A 15,137-nucleotide genomic window follows, 5' to 3' on the forward strand; every position below is an offset into this window, starting at 1 on the left:
CAAATTTTATCTACATTATGAGGACAATTAAAGTATGTAGCTAAGAAATAGAAGAAATTATAGATACATATTAGTAATTATGAATATTAAAATACCAGAATTGGAGGTGATTTTTTTCTTTAGTTCAGGTATGATGACTAGCTTAAATTTTCAGAGTGTAACAGTGCTGGTGGTTACCTTTGAAACCATTTCCATTTCATTGTGACATAGAGGGTAGTCATCAGTGATGCTGCTGCAAGGGAGGCTGGCTGCTGTAATTACAGCTCTCCAACTATGTAGACACAGATTGATGATTGCTTTTCCGAGGCTCACTGGCTCTCTTGCTAATCTTAGGGCACATAGATAGACTCAGAAGAAATTTAAGGAGCAAATAAAATCTTTGGTTGAATTAACCAATGTTTCTTTATGTCTATTTTCACATTTCTTTCCTAAAAGAAAATTGTAAGTGATAAGCCAGCTAATATTACTCAGTAGTGATAACACATTAGACATAAAATCCAGACCTCCATTTTACAGGCTCCCTGACTTTTATAAGAATTAAAAATAGCAGTTTCATTAAAAATGGAATATAATTTGCAATCGTCCTTTTAGTTTTTCATAGTAAAACAGAATATGAAATCCTCTCCCCAGTATACTATTTCATTGTTTTCATTTTCCACTTGTTAGCTTATCAGCAATATAATCTATTTGCCATTTTGCAATTATAATTGTCTCCCTTTTTGATCCTCATGGTGTTTTCTTGATTTGTTTTAAACACATGAACAATGGGTAGAAGAGAAAATCCGTGAGGACATCTACAAAAGTAATCACTATATATTCACATCCCAACTCTGCTACTTGTAAGGGGAGTTACTAAACTTCTCTAAACTTCAATTTTCTTATCTGTAAACTACTAACAATGATAGCGCTTTTCATGAAAGGTATTCTGAGAAGATGAAATAAGCCAATATATGGAAAGAGATTAGCAAATTTTTTGACAAATAGCAAGTACTCGCTAAATGTTAGTTAATATTAGCATTAAGATTACTCCGTTTTAGCATATGTCATTCATGAAGTGATGGAGAAATTATAGCTTAGGTCATCTTTATTTGTACTATGAACTTACATTGAAGTTGCAGCAATATATATCATTAAATTCCTAAATTACATAACACAAACAAAAACATCCAAAAAATGGCTGAGCCATTTTTATGACGTAGTTTTAGACTGACTATTCAAAAGTATGTGTGTATGTATGCATTTGACAAGGATAGGAATTATGACACAATTTTATCTTTGTTTTAGGTGTTTAAAACTTCTTACTTATTTTGACAATAAAATCGTTTTGTTTCTCCCTTTTATGTATTTTGTCTTTTATTTAAAGCCCCTTGCTTTCCAAAGAGCCGTTAAATCCTAATCACTCTTATTATTACTTTAGAATTCTCAGAGGTTTTAAGATTATTTCTCATTTGCCAACTTCAAGAATCTTCTTGCTCTAATCAAATCTGTCACTATACGTCTCTCTTTCTCCTTCCCGTCATGTAACTCAATGATCCAGTTCAAACTCTTTTTCCCTGTTAATTCCTTTGCACCAGTAAACCACCTTGTTTCATGATCTGCTAGAATCATTGAATTCTAAATATTTGAGAGGAAAAAAAATCATAGTATAACAGACTGAATACCTTATATATAAGACCAGAGCCTTCAAGAATAACCATATAGAATAGTCTATATTTCACACAGTCAGACTAGGAATTGGGAAAATCATCATTAGAAATTTCATCCAAGGGAGAAAATCTAAGTGGTAACAAGCAGCTTGTGAAAGAATAAGTTTTTATTTGTCTAGATGTTGCTTACAACAGTGGTAATGATAAGTCTGTAAAATCTTGTGTGGCTTTCTAAAATTTTTGTCATAGAAATAAAAATCTTGTCTTCATAGTAGTTCAGGTACTTCAGATGTAGGTGGAAGTGATGTACATAATCTCTAGCCCTGACCATAGAACCCCATGTATTTACCATGTTTTCTCTTACTCTCCCATAGTGACCTTGGGCAGCTGTGAGTTTGAAACGATAGTTTAACAAAATTGGAAATGCTTGGATCCCCAAGTCACCACTTGGGGTAGAGCTCCCAAGAAGGGCTCTTCAACCTCTATCGGACTATGACACAACCAAGTAATTAACCTTTACTGTATTAAGCTATTGAGATTTCAAGGTTTATTTTTCAAATACACAGCTAATGCTGTCACGTCTGAAAAGCTTATACTATACTATACAGCTTAGCATAGTCTAAATACAAATTCAGAAATGGAAAACCATTTCATCCCTGAAAACTATATGGCTTTTTTTTCTCAAATGACATAGCTAATCTGTAATTCAGATACTTGTTTAGCAGAAGGCCTTTTCCTGCCAGGAAAAAAAATCTGTAGAAGGTTTTGATCAAATACTGAATCTGATCAAGTTTCCATCATGTTATTTCTCTGCTGAAAATCCCCTAAAGACTACTCTTTGTTTAGCATTTGAGGTCTTTCCAAACTGACCTATAAATAATGAGGTTTAAAAGAATTAAATGCATGTAAAGAACCATGTATGGTGCTTGATAACACAGTCAAACAAACTTTATTTCCTTTACCTTTTCTCCTTCTTTTATTCTGAAGAGTTTTAGACTATTAAGTGTGCAAATATATGATGCAATTTTGGGGAAATAGGAGGAAGAAGGGAAGGGATGGAAAGAAGGGAAGAAGTAAGGCTGGAGGTCAAAGAAGGGGAGGACAGTATACTTTATCTCCGCCTTAATCTGACACCCACCCTTTCCTTCTCCATTCAGGGTTCTCAGATAAAGTAGAAAAAGTAGACCTACTATTTTTTCTAGGAAGAAATTAAACCCATCTGATTGACTTTATGGCATTATGCACATCAACTTTGATACGATCTTTAAAAACAGTGCAATGTGAAAACCAGTCCATGATATCCAGATTACTAAACTAAATTAATTTCAAAATTAATTTAAAAATTTCAAAATTTATATTAGCCATCAATTTTCCTCTAATTTCCACTTTACTTTGAAAAGTCAACTGTCCATTTCAGTTTAAATGTAATTTTCTTTCAATATATTTACATTAAAAATCATTAAATTTTAATCCTTGGTATAATTATATCCAGTATAACCATTATTTGATTTCCAAAACACATCTTTGATACTAACCTTGGTTTCTGTGATTTTCTTTTGTATTGCATCCATTGTGTAGGGACCCTCCTTCCATGACTCAAGCTTGGCTCTGGCCTGCCCCAAGACCTGCTCAGCTTCTTCCTTAGCTTCCAGCCACTGGGTTGAATCCTTTAACATTTCGTTTAACTGTTGTCTCCGGTTCTGAAGGTGTTCCTGTACTTCATCCCATTGATTCTGAATTCTTTCAACTAGAATAAAAGGACAAATAAACTTGTATGAGTCAATGGTAGTCTCAAGAAAATATTTGAAATTTAACATCCAGCTACCTCACATTTTGTGTTACTTATTAAAAAATTGTTCACTGCGTTATAACTAGGATGATGAACAATTGAATTTCTTATTGTTTTTATAATGGCAAAAATGAGTTTCTGTTAAATTATCTTCCTCAAGATGACCTAGAACATCAATAGTATATATAAAAATTTAACTGTCTATTCTCAATCCTTAGAGCCAATTATGAACAAACTTTTAGAAAAGTACTATAGTAGAATACCCCCAAACACCTCGTCATTTCACTACCCAACAGCCTGACTTCCAATATCATCATTGACATTTCATTCCTTGAAGGCTTTGTGTTGCCACAAAGAGTTTGCTTTGCTAGCTAAGTAGCAGACTACATACACTAGGGAAATGATGCTTCCCTTCTTCGTGTCCCACCTTCCCAGAGTAGCCTGTGAACAATGACTGACAGTGGGCCTTGGGGTATGAATATTCCAGCCCCAGATGCTAGAGTATATAATTGTGAAGTGTGTGTTTTGCAAGAGTTCCAGAGTTCTTCCAGTGGGAGAAAGCTCCAGTGACCTACATTGGTAACCTGATTGATAGCTCACCATCCTTTAGTGGCTATCTTGTCTCATCTATCTCACTTCTTCACTATTCTACTGATAGGTCCCTCAACTCCTAAATAAACCACTGGCTCTCAAAATCTTTTCTTAGGGTCTTCTTCTGGGGCAACCTAAGAGCAGACAGGCATTATGAAAACTTCTTGTAACAATATCTAAGAATTCATGTCGATTGTATTCTGTAAGTATGACAATTTTATATCAAGGGTACTTTTTGGTATCATTGTGAGTCAAAGATGGAGATGGCCTATAGATTATGCTCTGAAATACTACATTTTAGAACATTAAAAATAAACATGACCACATTATTTTCTTTTCTTTAAGAACCACAACATTTTTCTTTAAGCTGGTTTCATAAATGGAAGTAAGGTCATATAAAACAAGTAATAAGCCACCATCTACTTTATCCTTTAAGCAAAAACCTGATGGACGTTCTAGTTACCAAGCCTCACTGAACACCATATGTAATTGCTTACTACTTTCTCTAATATAGGATGGAACATCTTCCCTCTTGCCACATATTGCTAAGGCAAAGGTCTATCATTTTTTGTCTACATGTCTGCAATAGGCTCTATATAGTCCTCCTGCCCCAATTCTCTGCCTTTCAATGTAATTTCCACATTTTAGACAGAGTAATAACAAATATAGATCTGATCGCCCCACTCTATCATTTAAACCCTTCAATGTCTCCTCACCGTCCTCTGGAATATCTTAGTTTAATATGCATGTTCCTCCGTAATCTGGTCTGAATAATTTGAGAGGTTTATTTACAAAACAAACTAACGAACAAACAAAAAACAAGTTACAAAATAATCAGGGTGTAGGAAAATCACCAAGTTAATATAAGAACTAGGCCTTGTAGCAGTGGAGCTGTTACTACATCTAGGCCCAAGGAATCAGGGGAGGGAAAAGTGGCCATGAGCCAAGAATCATGAGGAGGAACCACCTTGAGAAGACTAGTTACCTTTTTGTCAAGGGATACAGTCAGCCTAAGAAATTTCATAGGGTGGGACTAGGAGAATAAATGTCTGGACCTCATTCTGTCTGTTCTCTTCAATTTCCTACTAGGGTTCCCCAGTAGCTAAACCAACTGGAAGCCGGAGGGCATGGGAGATCTATGATAACACAGATCAGCCTCCCAGAGCAGAGAGCAGGATAGAGAAGGGTAAAGGCTGGCTATGAATGAACAAATAAAACATATGCAGCACAGTATTATAAAATTGTGCTTCTTATCTCATGACGTAAGTTTGATCTTCCTTAATTAACCCTGTTGCTATCTCCAGAAAGTTATGAGAAGCTATGAGTTAAAGAAGTACTTGAGATATTTTGTAAATAAGCATTAGGACTAGATAGACAAGATTAGTGACTGTGACATGAAATCAAGAATCTGGTACCTAGAATAGGAAAAATCAAGTTAAGTGTCACTCATTATTTTTATCTGGTTCATTTCTGTTTGGATGTTTGCTATGTGTTAAAAACCAGTCAATGTATTTTATTCCAACATCAATTACCATGTCAGTCTCTGTTTGAGCAGCATTCTTTTGGTTTGTATATTTGTTTCATTATTGTTGTTGCCTCCCCTGAGCAGTATAGCATCTATTATAGTTGAGACTTATAGTTATTGGTTATTTTTCTATTTAATCTTTAGTTTACAAAATTACTGGTGTAAATGCTATTACAAAAACTTTAAAATATAAATAAAAGTGTCTTTAAGTGTTCTTAAATATTTTTTCATCAATCATAGAACAACATAGAACTGATATTCTTATTATAAACAATTTTTTTCAACTTTTCATAACAGGTTACTTTATTATGCATAGTTGGCACCTTTTTCTCTTTAGCCTATTGCTATATACTATATGTATTTGAAAACAGTAAAATCGACTTCCCTTAGATAGTCTTTGATTCTAATTTGCTTTTCCCTTAACCAGCCTTAATTAGTGACATTATACTATGGTAGCAAAATTTTTACAATGCCTAGTATTTCTTGAATAAACATGGTAAGACATTCACATTCACGCCAGTGGATATTTTATACATCCTATAGTTCATTTCAATAAGGTAGACATAATTCATATTTTTAAAATCACTTGATATGAGAAAGAAGTAGCTCTTCCTATTACGTGGGCAGATATTTCTTAATTGTGGAAAAAGGAGAGAACTTTCATAGCCTAGGCCATTATTTCAGGCAAAAATATCATTTGAATCCTTGTTCAATTACAGCAATGAAAGTTTTTATTCCAAAAGGATCATGTGTGTATAATGTAGCGAGATAAAATGGTTCATTGGGATGTATATCCCACTAAGGGTGTGCTTTCTCATCCTTGACTTTCAATTGTACATGATGATCAGATCATCAGATCATCAGATAATACTTAGCTAAATAAATTTACAGGCCACAGACTCACTCAACAATCCATCTGTCCCTGTAAGCACTCCTGCCAATCAACCCATTCATCTAGACTGCCAGTCACATTTTATTTACCATCTACTAGACAACAGACATTATCCTAAGCACTAGGGAAACAAAGGAGTGTAAGACCAATTCCCTGATTTCTGATTGGTGCCGGTTAGATAAAGGTATTATTCACTATCTACACAAAGACTCCAAGATGAATAGTTCTAGGGAAAAGATGAGTTTAATCTTGGACCTATTCAGTGGGAAGTTTTGAGGATCATCTGTATAGGGCTACCATTGTAGTCAGATGGACTGAAGATATGAGGGCATAGTTGTATATTTTAAGAGAGAGAGAAATCTTGAGTTAGAAAATAGTACAGAGTAGTAAAATCTGAAGCCATCAATGTAAAGGGATTCTTATTGGTATGATGTATAGATTGCATAGAACAAAAGGTTAAAGATGAAGTTTCAGAAAATACAACACATAAGGAAAGAATACAGCAAAAGTAGCCAGTAAGATGAAAGAATAGCTAGAGAGTTGGAAAGAATACTTGGAAAGTGTACTTTTACAGAAACATGGAAAAGAATTTCAAAAACACAAGAGAGGTCGACATTTTTAAATGCCATAGATGTCACAAGAGATAATAAAAATCATAATAATTAACATTTATTTGAATACCTACACTGCTTGAAGCACTGTTTTAAGCTCTTTATGTGTATTAACTCACTTAATCATTGTGATGATTGTAAGATATGGGTATCATTGTTTATGTTGTTGTTGCTGTTCTCATTTAACAGATTAAGAAATAGAGACTATGGTAAAGAGTCAGCTTAAGGTCATATGGATAGTGAGTGGTAGAGCCAACACTTGGACACAAGCAGTCAGACTCCCCAAAATCTGTGCCAAAAATATCCATTGGACTTTAACTACATGGAATTCCTTGAAAATCATACAGAAAGTGATTTTAGTGGAGTGATAAAAATCTTATTGTAGGAAATCAGCAAATGAATCAGCCAATGATGGATGAGAGTTGCAAGATAATTACCCCTTGTGGGTGACAACCAAGAGGTGCGTTTTCACTCTCTCCCAGACTTCACTCATCAAGATTGAATTCTAGCTGCCTACAACAATAACCTGCTCAATAATTGGCTCAATTATTGGTTTCATTCCTTTCCCTATTTCACTATCCTACTCTCCTACTGGTACATTGTTTCAAGGTCTGCTTCTGGGGGAACCTGGTCTATGTTAGAATTTTATTCATTAAAAAAAAATCCTTAGTGAACAACCCAGTGCTTGGTACTTAGTATACTTTCAATAACTATCAAATGAACTGTACATGTAGACTATTTCAATTATTCACGCTTCCTCAATATAATGATATAAAAATGCCACTTCCAAAGTTAACCCTCGCCCAGGACCTTGGGCCTTTCTTCCTCAAAAACAATAATGGTCTCTTGACTGCATTTCAAGTTTACATAATTTGAACACTGGCTTAAATCTTTTACATTTCTCTTTTTATTTTCCTCTCACTTTCATGATCTCTATTATAATTAAACACTTATTTTTTGGGCATCCTTTATTTCTAATTTAATACCTTTTCATCAATCTTTTTTTTTGGTATAAAACATCATCAATGTCATGTCTACTAGTATTTTTGTTTTATTAAAAAAATCCATAAGTTAAAAGGTATGGAGGGGTGAATCTGTGAGCCGAAGTTAATGATCTTTTTCTCTAACATTCTTAAAATAAATTGTAGGTCAGAGAGAATCTGTTGGTATGTCTTGTTATCTCAGTCTGTTTTTTAAATTAAATTTTAGACTGACTAATAAAGTACATGTATATATTGAATAAGGATATTTTTATGGGGATTTTCAAATGTTGAAACATATTGAGCCCCAGAGGATAACAACAACAATAAAGTATCATATTGTTATTAACATAAGTACAATTAGATGAATACTAGAAATATAGCAGATGTAGCTCCCCTTGTGAAATAACCAACCATATGTGAGAAACCATTTTGCATAGCAGAAATTATGGAGAGATTATTTCCTTTATAAAAGGATTCATAATCAGATTTTTCTAGTCACTTTGTCAAATATATTTAAAATATTATTGACTTGTATTCCATTCCCAGGTATTGCATACTTACATTCATCAAAAGACATGTACTGAACAGAAGATTCCCCAAATAGGGAACTACCCAATTCCCATCTACTGTAGAATAGAAAAATGCATTGTGATATATTTATCAATAGAATACTATCCAGCAACAAGAATAAAATATCTACAACTACATGCAATAACATGTATTAATCTCACAAACGTAATGTTGAGGGAAAGAAGTCAGTCCAAAACAAGGACGTATGATTTTATTTCCTTTTCACAATTTACAAAAACAGGAAAAAGTAAGAATACTGTAGAAGTAAGAATAGTGGTTACCTTTGTAGGACTGGTAGTCATTGAAAGAGATTTGAAGGGGGTTCTGAGGTTTGGGTAATAATATTCTATTTCTTGATTTGTATGATGATTACACAGTTGTATCCAGTTTATGCAAATTTACCAAGCTAGACATTTATGATGTGTGCATTTTCCTTCTGTATATTGTACTTCAATAAAAATTTAATAAAATATTATTTAACTTGTAAAATGTATTCTACATACAACTTTGAAAAATTCACCTATCTTAAAAGTGTTGCAACCTGTGAAATATGAATCACTTTGGCGGATATAAATGATAATAAAAGATGTGTAGTTTTGCTAAGGACACGATGCAATTTAGGCTTTAGATCTGCATGATAAAGAACACTTTAAAAATATTCATTGGATAGTGAACCAGACTAGGCTCACAGAAACAAATCAGCACATCGAGAGTAATGAAGCACCTATCCAGTTATTTAATAAAAGAAACAAAGCAGTACAATCGATTGATAAAGTTGTCAAAAGAGAAGACCCTACAAAAAACATACAAAAGAAAATTTTAGGAGTTATATATATGTATATATGTATATTCTATATACATATTCTGTTTTGTCAAGAGATGAAAGTAAACATAATATTAGAAAATCATCAAAGGGAATCTATTTTCTTGGAACTGGACCACTGTGGCAGTTGGAAATCAAATAAACATCGTAATTGTCCATAATTGGGCAAGAATTCAAACTATAGAATTTCACTACATTTACAACACTTCATCCAGGATATTATTTATTGATAGACCAAATATATATATTATGGCAATGTATTTGGTCACTAGAGCCCATATTCGTAGATTTACATTTATACCAGATTCATCTCACATACCAGAGTGAAATAATAATAAAATATATGCATATAAACTCAGACAATCTGTGCATGTTGGTAAGTAAAGAGCTACCCAAATATGTGCATTTCCTCTCAAAGGTCTATCACAGAAAGCTTCTCAACTGATTTGTGCAGTAAGTCAATTCTGGATAATGAAGGGAAATAAATAACCAATGCTAAGACTCACGATGGCAGACTGGGACTCAGCATGTGTCCTTATGTACAGATCACCAAAGGTGTCAAATTGGAAACAGCATCACATTAAGAACCACAATATTGCAGAGAAAGAAACACTTCAGTTGATTGAGTACTAACTGATCTTTCACTTCAAGATTTTAAGCTAGCTATATTTGATTATCGATAAACATTCTGACTGATATAAATTCCCACAACATCTCTCCTAGGGAAAAATGTTATTTACAAAAACGAAATGATTCCCTTTTGAAAATGCATTGCTACAGAATAAAGAACAGTTCTGCTGCAATTTCTGCACTGAAGTTACAGTCTGAGAATCGGAAGTTACTGTGACTAAGTTTTAGAAAGAAACCTTGACGAGCAGTTTGTAATAGGTTATAGCCCTAGATTTGTGAAGTAGATAATTTAATTTGCAAATGTTAATTTACCAGAATTTCAATTTCTTTAACTGAAAACTGAAATAATGATAGTTGCATAACCAAAGAACTGTCGCGAAGATAAAATTCAATAATGAATAAGAAGCATGAAGAACCACACTAAAGCAAAGTGTTATTGCCTATCTGTACAGAGAAGCTTAAACGATGAATTACAATCATCAGCAAACATTGTGATCTGCTTGGATGAGCACATTGTGGATCTCAGTGATTCCACAAAGTACACAAGAGTTCCAGGGAGAAAATACAGAGCTGGAAGAGTTAAATCGCAGGCAAATCTTTTGAGGTCATACAAATGGGTGAAGAGTGGCATGTATTTAACTCTGGTCAATTGTAAGAACAATGATCCCAATTGAAGCTAAGACAATGAGCTCTGAAGTATTTGTATGATCAGGAAAAAGATGTGAGAATCACAACAAAATGTTCCCTGAGGCTAAAATAGTGAACAAAATGTTATACCTTATCAAGAAGGGAACTGAAAACAAAGAAATCACTGTTGTTCTACTCTTGCCCAAAGTTAGGATACAAGTATAGCTTGAGTAATGTAAACATATATCAAAGTTTGACATTCAAAGACTTATAAGGATCCAAGGAAAGTAAAAATAATAATAAACAAAATGGTGGGGAATATTAGGATTTTTTCCTCTTACTTCAACAAGGCATTTAAAAATAGTTCTACAGAAGACTTATCTATAGTTAAGCTCTGCAAAGAAAAGTCTCAATTTAAACACAGTAATAAGAGGAAGAAGCAAGTATACTAACTGTGCAATCAAATGTAGCTACTGTGAATGAACATTTGCTCTATTTAGGAACAGGTGAGAAGGGACGTGGTTGTTGTACAAACACAAATAAAATGAGACATTTTGGACCAAAAAAATAAAAAAGAGAGGAGAGTTACAGGCATATAATGAAACCCTAGCCATTATGGCTAATTTGAATATCTGCTTCTTTTCCAAATCCCCAAAAGCACGAACAGCCAAACATTTAGTTTAAATTCATGAAAGACAGATTCAGAAAAGAATGACTATGTTGAGGGGACGGGGAGGGGTGGGGAGATGCTGTAAAAGAGGTCAAAGATGTGGTAACAGAAAGAAATCTAACTATGGGCAGTGAACATACAATGCAAAATATATATGACTTACTGTTGAATTGTACACTTGAAAATTACTGGATTGTGTTAATCAATGTTACTACAATAAAAAATTATAAATATTTAATAATAGTCTAACATTTAAGGTTAGTTTGAACATGGCGAAAAGTAGTAATTTAATGCTATTTTTATTCAGTTTACTCTCTGTAAAATGGGGATAATAATAACAAGAAGATTAATAATCTATGAAGATTGAAGAAATAACAGACACAGGATACTGAGGAGAGTATCTGGCTGCTAGCTAGCTATCAATTATAGGAGTAAAGATAGGCAGTCATGAATTTTTGTAACACTACTGGATTTCTCAGATCTGAGCTATAAAGCAAAGTGTGTGTGTGTGTGTGTGTGTGTGTGTGTGTGCGCGCGTGTGTGTGGTGGGGAGGGTAGACTGGATGATCCCTGGGGTTCTTTCCAGCTTTAACAGTCTGTGAAATACATGTTCCTTGATATTCTGTCAAGGATAGAGGCTCACCTTGCAAGGTTATCGGGAAGAACTCAGTGAGCCTAGTGTCTGGATGAATAAATGCATACCAACAGCCATGTATCACTCTCCTGGATAGACCATTGATTTGCTTCAGTTTGGTAATCTTATATTCAGTCATACTAAAATTTAATTAAAATAAACTCAAGCCAATCTAAAAGTAAGTTCCTTTTAAAGTTATTTTTAATTGAGGTATAGTTGATATAAAACATCATTTTGGTTTCAGGTATATAATATAATGCTTTGATATTTGTATAGATTATGAAAAGATTACCACAATAAGTCTAGTTAATATCCAAAAGTTATTTCCCTTATGGGGTGATAGTATTTTTCTGTATCTTGATAGAGACATGCATCACATAGGTGTATCCATTTATTAATACTCATTGACTGGTACTGAAGGGGAACAGAATATGCCACCCCAAAATATGCCATTTTGGCATACTGATTATTTTGAATTAAAGTTGCTTAAGAAACAGCTAGTACAAGAAGGGCACTCTGACCTCCTTTGTTCCCCTGAAAGCAAGAAATAAATCTCCCATGTGAAAGGTATCCCCCAACCCGAGCACCAGGAGGATGGACAGCATCCTTATCACCACAGACAGGGAATTCAGGGCCAAAAAGTCTGTGTAACAAATCTTGTTACTTCCTCAATAATTTACTACTCCAAGACCAAATGTTTTTGTCTTTATAATTTTTGACAAATTTACTGTTTCTTTGTATAAAAGGTGTAAAAGCTGTTTGCTTTGGTCACTTCTTTGAGTCTCATATTTCTATGGGCTCCTGTATGTATAAAATTAAATTTTTCTCCTGTTAATCTGTCTGATATTAATCTAATTATTGGGCTAGCCAAAGAACCTAGAAGGGAAGAAGGGAAAAGTTTCCTCCTCTACAGTTTACTTAAGATTTGTGCATTTGACACTATGTAAATTTTGCCACAAGCAAACAAAAATAACTATAAATGAATATTGAGCTCTAGTCGATGATATGCATATTGAAGTGTTTAGCAGTAAAGGGTGCTGATGTTTCCAAATTATTTTGAAATGAATCAGAAAATAATATTAATAGGCAGATAAATGGATGAAGTAGTATAGCAGAATCTAGATGGTGGGTTCATGGACATTCATTGTACAATTCTTTCAGCTTTTCTATGTATTTGATTTTTTCATAATAAAATGTTAGATAAAATGCTAAGCAGAATACTACTTAAGCAGCTTTCTAAGTTACTAAGACCACATTCCAATTAAGAAAAAAACTACCATCTGTAGAATATAGAAGTTTGAAAAACAGTAAACAGAATACATAGAAGTGGAAACGACAAAACATTTTGCTCAAAGTCACATCCAATATGTATGGAAAGGAGTTAGAAATGATATTCAGGAAGATCTCTTAATTTCCTAATCAACAGATTTTCAAAGACTATATTACCTCTTTTAAAGTATGCTGAATATTCTAACAAAGAAAATGAGTTAGTCCTTTGAAGAAATTTCATTCTCCTGTTTTGGTTACAAAACATAGGAAGTATGGGTTGGTCCCCATATTGAAAGACGAGTTAAGGTAAAAGGTTGGAGAGTCATAGATTATGAGGAAATATCAACTTTTAATCTTAATGAAAGATGTAAATTATTTTACTAATTACATAAACAGGTAGACTTTGAAATACAATATTATTTGATCATTAAAATGAAGTAATTTAAAAAATAATGGCTTCCTTTGGCAGGGGGAACTATTTATTGGTTGAGATGAAAGCTTGACGTTGGGGAAAAAGCCTGATCTATAGTTGTGCAAAAAAATTTCAGTTTATAATCCTAAATCATTCGAAAACCACAGAAAAGAAAGTAGATGCAATATAGACACAACATATTGCTAGACAATCCATCTGTCCAGCCTGCCTCACCCAGGAGCTAATTAAGTAGCAAATAAAGTACTAACAACTCAAAAGGGGTCAGCAAGAATTTATTAATTGGAGCTAAAAGGTATCATTCCAATTCCAAGACCATGGACTTACTACCATATCACCAGCAGGCAGTGCAGACAATAAAACTCATTCGTCACTGTAAATTTACAAATCAAAATTAATACATTTATTGGAATAAAAATATTTAGAAATATGTACAATAAAAAAGCCATTGAACACACATTGTTTCATTCCTGTACCTTGTCACTCAAATTTTTATTTGAAAATGCTGGAAATAAGAGTTATACCTGAAAATCTAAGTGGATTTACTCCTACCTTCACAAACACACTCCACAGTCTAGCCATGTAAGTTAAGGAATAAAAATAAATATAAAAAAAATTCCACAAACAGAAATTATGGGTTAAAAAGCAAAATGACAGATATTCTCTATTGACAGACTTTTCTGTATTTCTAATCTTTCCTACTTTTGTCTCTTTAGGTTTAAGTATCTCTGTTACCCATCCCAATTCCCTCCCTGTAATCAGTATTCCAATTTCTTCTACTTCCTAAGAGAAGAGATTCTGATTTTCATCCATCCTATATCTTCAGTCTCAGTCTAGAACCTCATCTAAAAAGAAAACAACAAAACACAAAACAAAAAGTTCTTTCTTTTGGCCTTATACCCTCTATGGCCAATCCTGTTTTCTTCCTTCATGGAAGAGTGGTTTGTACTAGCACTACTTAAAAAATGGTTTGTGTCCCAGCAGCATCAGCAGCACCTGGGAACTTGTTAGAAGTGCAGCTCCTCTGGCCCCACTTTAGACCTACAGAATCTGCACTTTTAAACAAGATTCTGAAGGTGAGTTTCATACACATTAAAGTTTGGGAAGCACTAGTCTACATCCACTATTTCCACTTCCACACCTCACATTCACTTCTCAATCTACTGCATTTTGCCTTTTGCCACTAAAATTAATTTTGAAGATGATAAAATAACTTTCAAGTTACCAGATCATTGGAGATTCTAAAGTACTTTTTCAGTATTTTCCACCACTGATGAGCCTATCTTGAAGCCTTCTCCTTTGGATTAGCATGGCAAGATTTATTTTTGGATTTTATTCTGCCTCTGGCTACTCCTCAGCCTCCTCTGCTCATGCCTAAATGTTACTATTCCCTTGGGATTTCCTTTAGACTTTTTCTTTTCACTTTATATATTCTCCCTAGTAAGTT

General features: G+C 33.7%; 1 protein-coding gene across 10 annotated transcripts in view; it reads right to left on the minus strand.

The window, feature by feature from the left end:
• DMD (dystrophin) overlaps window positions 1-15,137 on the minus strand; it is a 2,254,165-nt gene that overhangs the window by 514,222 nt on the left and 1,724,806 nt on the right. For all 10 annotated transcript variants that reach the window (XM_036227209.1, XM_036227208.1, XM_036227211.1 and 7 more), the window contains one exon: window positions 3,182-3,393. In XM_036227209.1, the coding sequence (XP_036083102.1) occupies window positions 3,182-3,393 (212 nt within the window). The remainder of the gene's footprint in view (window positions 1-3,181; window positions 3,394-15,137) is intronic.

Source organism: Rousettus aegyptiacus, unplaced genomic scaffold, assembly GCF_014176215.1.
Source record: "Rousettus aegyptiacus isolate mRouAeg1 unplaced genomic scaffold, mRouAeg1.p scaffold_m13_p_9, whole genome shotgun sequence".
Classification (NCBI taxonomy): Eukaryota; Metazoa; Chordata; class Mammalia; order Chiroptera; family Pteropodidae; genus Rousettus; species Rousettus aegyptiacus.